Source organism: Petaurus breviceps, unplaced genomic scaffold, assembly GCF_028583685.1.
Source record: "Petaurus breviceps papuanus isolate PSGF00001 unplaced genomic scaffold, PetGlider_PUasm1.0 172, whole genome shotgun sequence".
In the NCBI taxonomy this organism is placed as follows: Eukaryota; Metazoa; Chordata; class Mammalia; order Diprotodontia; family Petauridae; genus Petaurus; species Petaurus breviceps.
Genome location: NW_027185755.1, coordinates 1,197,467 through 1,208,811, shown reverse-complemented (window position 1 = coordinate 1,208,811; position 11,345 = coordinate 1,197,467). Strand labels below are relative to the sequence as shown.

The 11,345-nt window shown below is 51.7% G+C and overlaps 1 protein-coding gene across 2 annotated transcripts in view; it reads left to right on the top strand.

The window, feature by feature from the left end:
* Positions 1–4,007: 4,007 nt before the first annotated feature.
* The window catches only part of SLC25A23 (solute carrier family 25 member 23), an 8,022-nt gene continuing 684 nt past the window's right edge, over positions 4,008–11,345 (top strand). The window contains exons 1-9 of one of the 2 annotated variants that reach the window (XM_069082886.1): positions 4,011–4,696; positions 6,923–7,049; positions 7,767–7,854; positions 8,191–8,302; positions 8,993–9,151; positions 9,344–9,496; positions 9,764–9,871; positions 10,493–10,660; positions 10,877–11,027. In XM_069082886.1, coding sequence (XP_068938987.1) covers positions 4,523–4,696; positions 6,923–7,049; positions 7,767–7,854; positions 8,191–8,302; positions 8,993–9,151; positions 9,344–9,496; positions 9,764–9,871; positions 10,493–10,660; positions 10,877–11,027 — 1,240 coding nt within the window. In that variant the 5' untranslated portion in view covers positions 4,011–4,522. Of the gene's footprint in view, positions 4,697–6,922; positions 7,050–7,766; positions 7,855–8,190; positions 8,303–8,992; positions 9,152–9,343; positions 9,497–9,763; positions 9,872–10,492; positions 10,661–10,876; positions 11,028–11,345 lie in introns of both variants that reach the window. The other variant, XM_069082887.1, reaches the window with a different exon arrangement.

Genomic DNA, 11,345 nt, shown 5'->3' with positions numbered 1-11,345 from the left:
GCTAAATTGGACACACCTGTAACAGAGGACACACACCTGTAAGTTGGAATGACTGTACTGGGGTATATAACCCTGTAATAGAGGCTACATCTATAATGGGAAACACCTGTTAAGGAGACATGCTGGTGGGGGTGGGGCCACATCTGTAATGGGACACACATCTGTAGGGGAATCATGCCTATAGCAGGGGAGCAAACACCTCTAATGGGGGATTAAACCCATGAGGGAAACAAGTAAGAATATGTGCTGGGAGATACAGACTTGTATTGGGAGGATACACACCTTTAATGGGGTAAAAACTTAATGAGGGGCACACTACTGTAACTTAATAGGTAGACACCTGATGAGGGGACATACTTTAAATGGAGAGACAGATTTTTAGGAAAGACACATTTGTAATAGGGGATGCACCTGTTGGCAAGGACAAACCTGTAAGAGGGCCACAAAGTTGTCAAAGGAGTCACATCTTTTAGGGGTCTCCTATTAGAGAAACATACACCTTTTGGGAAATCATACACCTGTAATGGAGGAAGCAAATAACATTAATAGGGGGTAAATCTATCCTATTAATGAGGTCTAAAGGGCAGCTAGGTGGCGCAGTGGACAGAATGTCTAGCCTAGAGTCAGAAAGACTCTTCCTAAGTTCAAATCTGGCTTCAGACACTAGCTGTGTGACCCTGGGCAAGTCACTTAACCCATTTCGTCTCAGTTTCCCCATCTGTAAAATGAGCTGGAGAAGGAAATGGCAAACTACTCCAGTATCTTTGCCAAGAAAACTCCCTAAAGGGGTCATGGAGAGTTTGACATGACTGAAAAATGACTCAAAAGGAGAGGAAAGACATGAAAGAGGTCATGTTTGTAAGGGGAACATAATTGTTAGTGCAAACACCTAAAATAAGGCAAGAGGAACCACATACCTGTTGGGAAAGACCCACCTGTTATGAGGGACATCATTTTAACAGGTGGGAGACACACACCTGTATGTGAATGAAACATCTCAATGATAAGGAACACATCTGTAAGGGGGAACACATCTATATGGGAAAATGCAAGCAAGATTTATCTGACTGAGGATTCACAAGATTCCACCAGTACTAGGAAATCACCAAGGCAACAATTGGATAGTTAATAGATAATGATAAAGAGGGAGGGGAAATGCCTCTGAGTCACACCTCTAAGGAAGGGGAAATTAACTAGAAATACTCTGGCTTTGAAATATGACTTCATGGGAGAACACCTATGTAGAGACACACCTATATGCAGCATATAGGATCATAAATTCATAGATGTTGAACAGAGCTTGAAGGAACCTCATCCACTCCAACCCCTCATTTTACAGATAAGGAAACTCAGGCTCAGAGAGGTGAAAATGACTTGCCAAATGTCACACAGGTAGTGGCAAGGGTGGGATTTGGACTCAAGTATCTTAACTCCAAATCCAACATTTGCTCCATGATACCACATTGCCTCTCAATCTGTAGGAGCCCATCTGTAGGGGTTACACATAGTGGCATTCCAAAATTATCTGAACTGAGTTGCCTTAAGGTCTACATAGCCCCTGTGCTCTCCTCTATCAGCCATCTCTAACTGGATGTCCTATAGACATCTTAAACCCAACATGTCCTAAACTGAACTCATTATCTCTCCTTCTCCAGTTGCCCCTCCTCCTAAATTCCCTGATATTGTGAAGAGCTCCACCATCTTCCCACCCTTGGAAGTTGGAAACCTAGATGCCATTCTCAACTCCTCATTCTCACCTACCATATCCAATTAGTTAAGTCCTGTTGGTTCTACCATTGCAGTATCTCTCCAATATGCCCACTTCTCTCCCCAGTGCTGCCACCATTCTAATATAGACCCTCATTGCCTCACACCTGAACTTTTGCAATAGCCCACAGTTGGTCTCCCTGTTTCCAGCCTGTCCTTACTACGGGCTATCCTTTACTCAGTTATCAAAGTGATGTTCTTAAAGTTCAAGTCTGACCATCCTACCCCACCTCCATTCAATAAATGGGGGGGGGGGATATTACCTCTAAGATCAACTGCTTGGCATTCAAAATCTGGGCCCTTCCTATCTTTTCAGTCTTAACTGGAAAGTTTGTTTCCCCAACTCCATATATTCTTCAGTTCCATGATGTTGATCTCTTTGATGTTCCTCAAAAAAAGACAATCCATCTCCAGATTCTAGGCATTTTTTACTGGCTGTTTCCCATACCTCTAACTCTCTTCCTCCTCTTTGCCTCCTGGCTTCCTCTGCCTTCCTTCAGGTCTCAGCTCAAGTCTCATCTTCTGTAAGAATTCTTTCCTGAACCCTACCCTAGTCTTGGGCCTGATAACCTTCCCCCCACTATTTTATTCTGTATATAGCTGTGTTTACATAGTTGTTTGCAAGATGTCTCCCCAATTAGGACTGTGAACTCCTTGAGAACAGGGACTGCCTTTTGCCTGTAGGTTAGCACAAGTGTCTGGTATGCAGTAGGTCCTTAATAAATGCACGTTTACTGACTGACTCTAAACCCGAGGAAATAGGCTAGGGTCCTACTCGGTTTTTGTGAGAAACTGCTTCATTGCCCCATTCTCACCGACGCCCCCTAGTAGTAGAGATGAGAAACTGCACCAGAAATTTGGGACCGAATGGATATACTCTTCTTTCTGGGAGCTTCCAACAAACATGAGATAAACTCAAGGCCCGCATTTGGTGGGGTTGGAGAGAACCTTGGATAAGCTCAGATCCGGGGAGTCCTGCGTATATTGTGGGTCATGTCCCCTTTAAGGAGTTCCGGAGCCGGGCGGGGCCTAATGGTTTAGGCTCGTGCCGGCAGGGGGTCACCGGGAGGAGGCTGAGCTCAGCCTTGGAAGCCTAAGCCAATGGTGAGCCTGAGAAGGAGCCGGGGCCGAGCTTTGATCTTGGGGTTCTCGGCCAAAATTAGGTCCCGGAAAGGCGCGGGCGGGCTCATTCTCAGGCGACAAGGCACCTTTTAACGAGACTGGGAGAAGATTAGCCGTTAAATCAGATTGGGGCCCCGTGACCCTAATCGGTTGAGAGGGATTATCCAACTCTAGACAGATCCTGGAGCTCTTCCCCCTTACACACAGCAAGTGGAGGGGGTGTTGATTCCGGGAAGGTGGGAAACTGAGTCACGCAAAAGGTTAGAGCACCTGGAATAGCACTTGCATCCAGGCACCTGGTTGGTCGCTAGCCTCTTCCCGCTCCCACATTTCCTGAGTTTAGAAAGAACCCTGATGTCTGGTGTCCCCTGTCCTCACGTCTGCTTACCGACTCCCAAACAATTCTTTCCACCTCTCTTCTAGTCTCATGCGCCAAACCTAGAAGTCTTGACTGCGCTTCCCTCCCCACTCCTCCCCACCTGCACACAGACACACACACACACACACACACACACTCGCACGCACGCACACTCCTTACAATCCCCATTCCTCAGCCATCTCTCTGCTCTTTGTGGTGCCCAGCCATGCTTCCCCTGCCTAATTCCTCACCCTCCTAGTCTGCACTCCCTCAGGGCTGGGATGGAAGGGAACAGGTCCCAGAACCCAGCGATCTCTCCCTCCCACCCAGCTCCTCACCATCCCCTGCTCGCGGTGACTAGATGATCTCGGATGCCTCTTCCAGCTCTGAATCTATGATCCTATGATGCCCCGGTGCTGGAGGAATGGAGGACACAGAACCCGAGAGTTCTAGTCTCTCTGTTCCCCACCACCCCTCACTCTGTTCTCTCAGAATTGGATCTTGCCCTCTTGTCTCCTCACACTCCCCGCTCCCACGGGACTTTGAGGAGGGGAAGACCCACAATCCAGGAATCCCAGATCTTCACCATCCCCCGCTCTCGCTCCAACTGTATGGAGAGGGAGGACCCAGGAGTCCCTGCCCCCGGGTCCTCATGATCCCACGCTTTCTGTTACAAGTTACCACCGGGTGGGTGAAGATGGGGGGTGGGGCGGGGGAGAAGTCCCCTTCTTCCCCTTCCCCCCCCCCCCCGCTCCCACGTGGCTAGAGAAGGGAGGGGAGTATCCTAGAACCCAAGAGTGTCGGTTCTCCAGATCCTCACCAATCCCCCGCTCTCGGCTCCCACAGAGCCAAGGGTAAGGGTAGTGGGGGCGGGGAGGAGGTGCCAGATCTCCGCCGGGCGGCGACGACAAGCAGCGAAAGCCTGTCTGCTTGCCTGCCTGCCAGCCTCTCTCCCTGCCTCCCTCCTTCTCCCCGTTGCTCTCCCAGCCCCGGGGCGGTTATCTGGGCTTTAGCCGAAGGACACAGTCGTTGCTGGGGAGCAGTCCTTGCCTCAGCCCCAGCCTGGCCCGGCCCAGCAGGGCGCGGGCGGGCTGGGAGGGGGGGAGGGGGAGGGGGAGCCTTTAAGCCTTAGCTGAGCCCGGGCCACCCCCTCCCTTTTCTCTCCCTCTCTCCATCCCCCTCTCCACTCCCCCGAGGGCCAGGGGGCCGGACCCGGCAGGGGCATGAGGCAGGTGGTCACTGGGTCAGGCACGGGGTGGTAGCCACGGTGTAGCCATGGCCAGGGCCAGCCCTGGCCGCAGCCCCCCTGCCGGGGACCCCGAGCGCCAGCAGCGATGGGGCCTCCTTTTCGATGAGTTGGACAGCAACAAGGATGGCCGCGTGGACATTCACGAGCTGCGCCTGGGGCTGGCCCGGCTGGGTGCGAGGACCCCGGACAGCGACGGCCAGGTAGGCAGGTGGGCAGGTGGGCAAAAGGTCAGTGACATCTCATTCCCATACCGGGAGGTCCAATAAGCCTACATAGACACCCCTTGGACAGGTCCTCCACCTCTTCCCCCAACCTGCTATCTTCTCTGGTAGCAGTCTGTCCCAGCGGCACCTGCCAGAGCCTGGAATCCCCCCTGGTGGTGCCCATCCCCAGCTTAGCATCTCCCTGGTGGTGCCTAGTTGAACGGAACTTAGCACCAGGCAGTGCTCATCAGGATCTGGAATCATGCCACCTACCTTCTCTTGTTTGGCATGTCCCTGCTGGTACCTCCCAAAGGTGGGAAGACCCTAAGTAGTGCCCCAAATGACCCTGGGCAGTACTTACTGTGGTTCCTATAAATGCTCTCTCCCAAGCAGTATCTTCCCCCAGCCTGGCATTTCACAAGTCTCTCTTCTTAGCTCTTGTCAGAGTCTGGAATAGTCCTAGGTTACCTGCAGAAGCCCCTTGGGAAATAAGAGTCCTCTCCATCGTTGCCATCCCTAGCCTCTGATAGAATCCACTAGGTCAGGGGAGGGAAAACAGTGTGTATGAGTGTTAAGGAATAGAAGGACTTGGCTCAGACAGTTAATTGGCCCAGGGGACCAATTAACTCATACCAATATATCTGTGAACCAGAACCCACCAGCACCGACTGAGGGGAAGAGACCCCCTCATAGGAGCATGTATATAGAGCTGGAAGGGTCCTTAGAGACATCCTAGTCCAGCCTCCTCATTTTACAGGGGCCCAGATGGAGGCCCAGAGAGGTTGTGTAAGGGTTATCACTTTTTAGACCCAGGGGCTTGTCCAAGGTCACACAAGTAATCAGTTGCCAGGTTGGAATTCGAACCTAGATCTTGACTCCAAATCCAGGGCTCTCTTCATCATATGTACTGCCTTTCCAAACTGGGTCAAATGTGGGGGGTGGGGAAGTCTTTAGTGCCATCTAGAGACTGGTCTCCTCTGGGGCATATAACTCTTCTTAAGGGCCTCCAGTGACCCTTGAGTTTAGCCCTTCCTTTCCTTCTGTCTGCAGTAATCAACAGGCTACTGCAGGAAGATAGGTGAACTGGTCCCATCAAATAAGAACACAGTTGGCTGGGGAAGCTGTGCCCACTTGGCTTTCCCTTCCTTGAGCCTTTTGGTCATGGGACTTAGTGAGCCTGATGCCTGGAATGTAAACACAGAGCTGGTTGAGGGTGGGGGTGGGGATGGGGTGTTGGTCCACCCTGCCTAGTTTGCATGCAGGCCACTCTGTGTGTGTGTGTGTGTGTGTGTGTGTGTGTGTGTGTTGGAGGTGGGGGTCTAGTCCTATTCTCCCTCCTTCCTGCTTAGGAAAGGCTAAGGCAAGGGCAGGATCTCCCAAGGAGTGCATCTCTCATGAGCTTGGCTTCATCCCTGTGTATTCTTAGAGTGGTCCAAGGCCACACAGCTAGCATCAAGTTGTTCAAGGATTGTTATCCCCATTTTGGAGGCCCTGAGATTTGTTCAAGGCCACTCTGGTAATAATTTGCAGAGCCAGGATTCAAACTCAGGCTTTTTAACTTGAAATCTTTTCTCTTACAACACATGGCTCCTCATTTCTACCCTCTCTGGGTCAATTTCCTCATCTATAAAATGGTATTACCTATTTACCTACCAAAACAAGCACTTTGTAAACCTTGAACTACTAGAGAAGTGAGAATGGTTGTTATTTTAACTCAGGCCTGTTTATTGCTCTGGAGTGGTAATCTAGCTATCCAGAGAGGGTTGGGGGATTTGAACACCTGAGTTTTGGGCCCCCGAAACTGGGAAAGGGGCGGCTAGGGCATGCCAGTCTTAGCGCTCCTCAATCTCCCCCCTCCCTCTAGCAGAGGGAGGAGAAGGGTGGTCTGCTGCGCCAGCTCATGGCCCAGTCCCCAGTAACATTCTTCTAGCTCAAGAAAGACCAGGAGATAGTGGGAAAAAACAGATTCAAAGTCAGAAAATCTGATCAGTTTCTGGATCTGCCATTTGCTATATAGGTGACCTTGGACAAGTCACTTCCACATGGTGGACCTGTCTTCTCATCTAAAAGGATTGGGCTGAATGAGATGGTCTCTAAGATCCCTTTCATGTCCAAATCCTAATGATTTAAGGATAATGTAAGAGAGGTCCCTCTCTACAAACCCCATGTTGACTGTTTACTTCCCCTACAAGCTCCATCCTGACTATCTCCCCCCAACCCCAGGACATCCTACAGGAGGGAGACATAGACCAAGATGGGGGCCTGACCCTTGAGGAATTCACCCGCTACCTGCAGGAGCACGAGAGACGACTGCTGCTCATGTTCCACAGCCTGGACCGGAACCAGGACGGTGCGGCCAAAACTGGGCTAGGCTGAAGATTCTAATATGGGGGACTCTTCTCTGCCCCAGCCCAAGCTGGGAGGTGTTGGTTGGGCTCAGGCAGGAGACAATCCAGGGTGACAGCCCTGGGGGGAGAGAAGAAGGGGGGTGGCTTCTTCCTGGTGACTCACAGACTATTTTGAGAACAGCCCTTGGTGCCCCTCCTTCTCTCCTTTCTTTATTCCCTCCCTCCTTTCCCAGAGGTTCCACCTACTTCTTTGATTCCTGGGATACCCCAGGCCCCAGTTCCTACAGTTCCTTAAATCCCATATCCCCCTCAGTCATGGCCCATGGCTCCCCCTCTATTCCAGCATATGAGAAGCAACGTGGTAGAGAGAACCTAGGGTTTTCCATCAGGAAACTCTAGGTTCAAATCTTTTCTCATTCCCTACATGAACTTGGACAAGTCCCTTCCCTTTTCTGGAACTAGTTTGCTCATCTGTAATTGGCTTCCAATGTCCCCCTTTATCCCATTGTTCTGGCTCTCTGTTAGGACTCCTTTCTATCTTGGCCATTTGCTTCCTATTCTGTCCTAGGTCCTCTCTCCACTTTGATCCCAAGCCCCTGGGAAGACTCCTTCCTACTTTCTTTTGTGGGTCTCATCTCTTCCAACTCATCAGTCCCCACTTTCCCCTCACTCAAGATCAAGTGGATTCAAAAAACCTCTTTCCCCTATTACCCTCACAGGCCATATAGATGCCTCAGAAATCCAGCAGAGCTTTCAAGCCCTGGGTGTTTCCATCTCTTTGCAGCAGGCTGAAAAGATTCTGCACAGGTAAGTGTCCTAGGTATCCAGAACCCATGTCTATACCCCGACCCCCACCCCCACCATCCTGAAGCCAGGTTTCTCCCTTCCCTCCAAAAAAAACCCTGAACCTGTGTTGTCTTCTCTACCTCCACCATCCTGGACCAAGATGTCTCTTCCCCTACCTATACACACATAGCCTAAACCCATGTGTCTGGGTCTCCCTTTAACCTGAACTGAGGTATCTGCCCCCATCCCCAAGCATACACACACAACCTAGACCCAGGTGTCTACCCTGCAGCCTGAACCCTGGCATCCACCCCCTCCTCCCAATCCCCAGCCCTCCCTCCCTCCCTCCCTTCCCAGTATGGATCGTGATGGGACAATGACCATTGACTGGCAAGAATGGCGAGACCACTTCCTGCTACAGCCTCTGGAGAACATGGAAGACGTACTGAAGTTCTGGAAGCACTCAACGGTGCGCCAACTGGGGGAACAGGGCCATGGGTCTGTTCAATTAGAAGGAAAGGGTCAAGGTCATACCCTGGGAGGGGAAAATAGTGCTGTGAATAGGAGGAGAAATTCAGATGCCCAGGTTCCCAAAGAAAGAGAAGTCCAACAGGGCAGTTAGACCCCAGGGAAGGAGCCATTCCAGGTCAGATTGCCCCTTTCCTCCCTCCCCCCACCTGTCCCCAAGGCTCCTCAGGCCCTAATCCCTTTAGAGGATTTACCATTCTCTGTTTCCTTGGGGTCTTGAGGAACAGAGTTCAGAGACACTACAGCTTTCAAGCTGGTAAAACTTCTGGGGAAGGCCCCCTTCCTACTTCCCTGCAACTTGTAGTGAGGTCAAGGATATACCTAGGCACAATCCCCAAGCGGTTTTGGGTCAAGGGATGGTGGTGGACATTTGGTTGGGACTTGATGGTAAAATCTGGCAGGGTCCTTTGATTAGGATCTGTCAGGCTGAGGTAGCCCCTGATGGGCTCAAGTGGGAACCCCTAAGTAGGATCCAATAGTGAGATCTTGGCAGATCCTTGCGTCAGATGTCCTTGGCAGGACTCAAGTGGGCTCTGCTGGGTAGGAATCTTTAAGTGATGGATCCCATTGGAGCGGAGGCTCTCCTTACCAGAGTGACACACCTCAATTCCTCTTCCTATCCTCTGGTCAGGTCCTGGACATAGGTGAATGTCTGACAGTGCCAGATGAGTTCTCGGAGCAGGAAAAGCTATCAGGCATGTGGTGGAAACAGCTGGTGGCAGGAGCTGTGGCAGGGGCTGTGTCACGGACGGGCACAGCCCCACTTGACCGGCTAAAGGTTTTCATGCAGGTGAAGACCAACCCTTCCCCTGATAAAGCCCATCTTCAGCCAAATTCACAGACCATCCTTTCTTCCCCTCCTCTAACTCCCCAACCAGTAGGCATGGAGACCTTAGATCCCAATCCTGGGTCCTGGGTCCAGAATCTTTTGGAAAGCCAGGACTGAAAGACTCTAAAGTTGGCCCTGCCTCCCCCTTGTCAGGTTCATGCTTCTAAGAACAACCAGCTGAATGTCCTAGGGGGGCTGCGGAGCATGGTCAAAGAGGGTGGCATCCGTTCTCTGTGGCGAGGAAATGGCATCAACGTGCTCAAGATCGCACCTGAATCTGCCATCAAATTCATGGCCTATGAGCAGGTGGGTATAGATGTAGCAAGTATGTGATTATTGTGAGCAAGTATGTAGTTGGACTGTAGGAATGTGATTGATATGGAGAAGCATGTTATTGGCATGAGAAAATATGTGATTGGCATGAGGGAAGAGGTATCTGTTCCCTTGCTTGCTGCCCCTTGGCAGAATATTGTCTCTCCAGGAGCTGGGCAGGGAAAGAAAGAGGGAGGGCCCCTCCAAAGGGATGATTGACACAGATGCCAGAATCCTGACAATCCCCTGTGAACACCTCAGATCAAGTGGGCGATTCGGGGGCAGCAGGAGACGCTGCGGGTGCAGGAACGCTTTGTGGCAGGGTCCCTGGCTGGGGCCACAGCCCAAACCATCATCTATCCCATGGAGGTGAGAGAGGCCAAGGCCAGGGAAAGGACTGGGCTTTTCACTAGGGAAGGCTACCCAGGGAGGCACTAACAGCAAGGCACCTCTAGTCACAGGCTCCCTGGGAGGGCAGAGCAGCATTGGTGGGGAGGTCTGGGTACCATCTTCCCTTCTGGACTCTTTTATTGTTCTTGTTCAGGAGAGTAACAGTAACAGGGCCCTGGGGGTAGTTGGCTTTCCAGGGTAGCTACTATAGCTTACTCACGGGGATAACTGATTTGGGTGTAGTCATGCTAGGGTTATCTGTTTAAGAAAGTAACTGTGGCAGGCAGAACTTTAGGGGTAGCCATTGGAAAGGGAGAAGGGAGTGCCTAACTGACTGAGGACTGTCTCAAGCTTGACTTCTCTAGGCTATAGCTGGCCTGGGGAACCTGTCCTGATTATTTAGCCCTGTCCCAGGGGGCAGTTGTTTCCTATGTACCTGTCCTGGGGTGACCCTTTATCTTAGGGGCAGCTGTCCTATGTGCCAGGGATGCTTGTGGGAGCAGCTCCCTCAGGGGTAATCAGATTCCCTGCCTACTTGTTCTGGAGAGAGCTACTTTAAGGTAGCTGTCCCAGGATAGCTGCTCAGGGGCCTCCTTGCAGGTTCTGAAGACACGTCTAACCCTCCGTCAGACTGGCCAGTACAAAGGACTGCTGGATTGTGCACGGCAGATCCTAGAACAGGAAGGACCCAGAGCCTTCTACAAGGGCTACCTGCCCAACGTCTTGGGCATTATCCCATATGCAGGAATCGACCTGGCTGTCTACGAGGTCAGTCAGTCCCTCCCTTTCTCTATGGGGCTAAAATCCCTGGATACTCTCCTGGTCCTCCCCTCAGCCAAGGACCCCCTCACTATCCCCCTCAGGGCTCAATGCTGCCTCAATTTATCCTCCAGTAGCACAGGAAGACATAACTCCCAGGGAAGGCCCATGAATTGGGCTGTAAAGGCGCTTTGAGATCCCCAGCTCTGGGTCCTCCTCCTCCAGACCCTGAAGAACAAGTGGCTCCAGCAGGACAGCCACCACTCAGCTGACCCAGGGATCCTCATCCTCTTGGCCTGTGGCACCATTTCCAGTACCTGTGGCCAGATCGCCAGCTACCCCTTGGCCCTGGTCCGAACTCGAATGCAAGCTCAGGGTGAGTGAGGCCTGCAGGGAGGGAGGAAGGACTGAACAGGACTCACCCACCCTGGGGCCAGGGTTGACTTCTCACCTCCCAGGCCCAGAAAACCAGTTATAACATAAGAGCTGCAAGCTAATCTCTCAGTCACTTTTTGCAAGCCTGGTCATGGAAAAGATGAGGTGGAAGGATGGGGCAGGAGGGAGTCAACAGGTACCTGGAGGTGCATTGATCCTGACTGTGGCATATCATTCTGGCCCCTCCATTCTCCTCCCCTCCTTCCCCCCCCCCCCCACTGAATGCTCCTGATGCCCGAGAGTCAACAGGGTAAAGAAA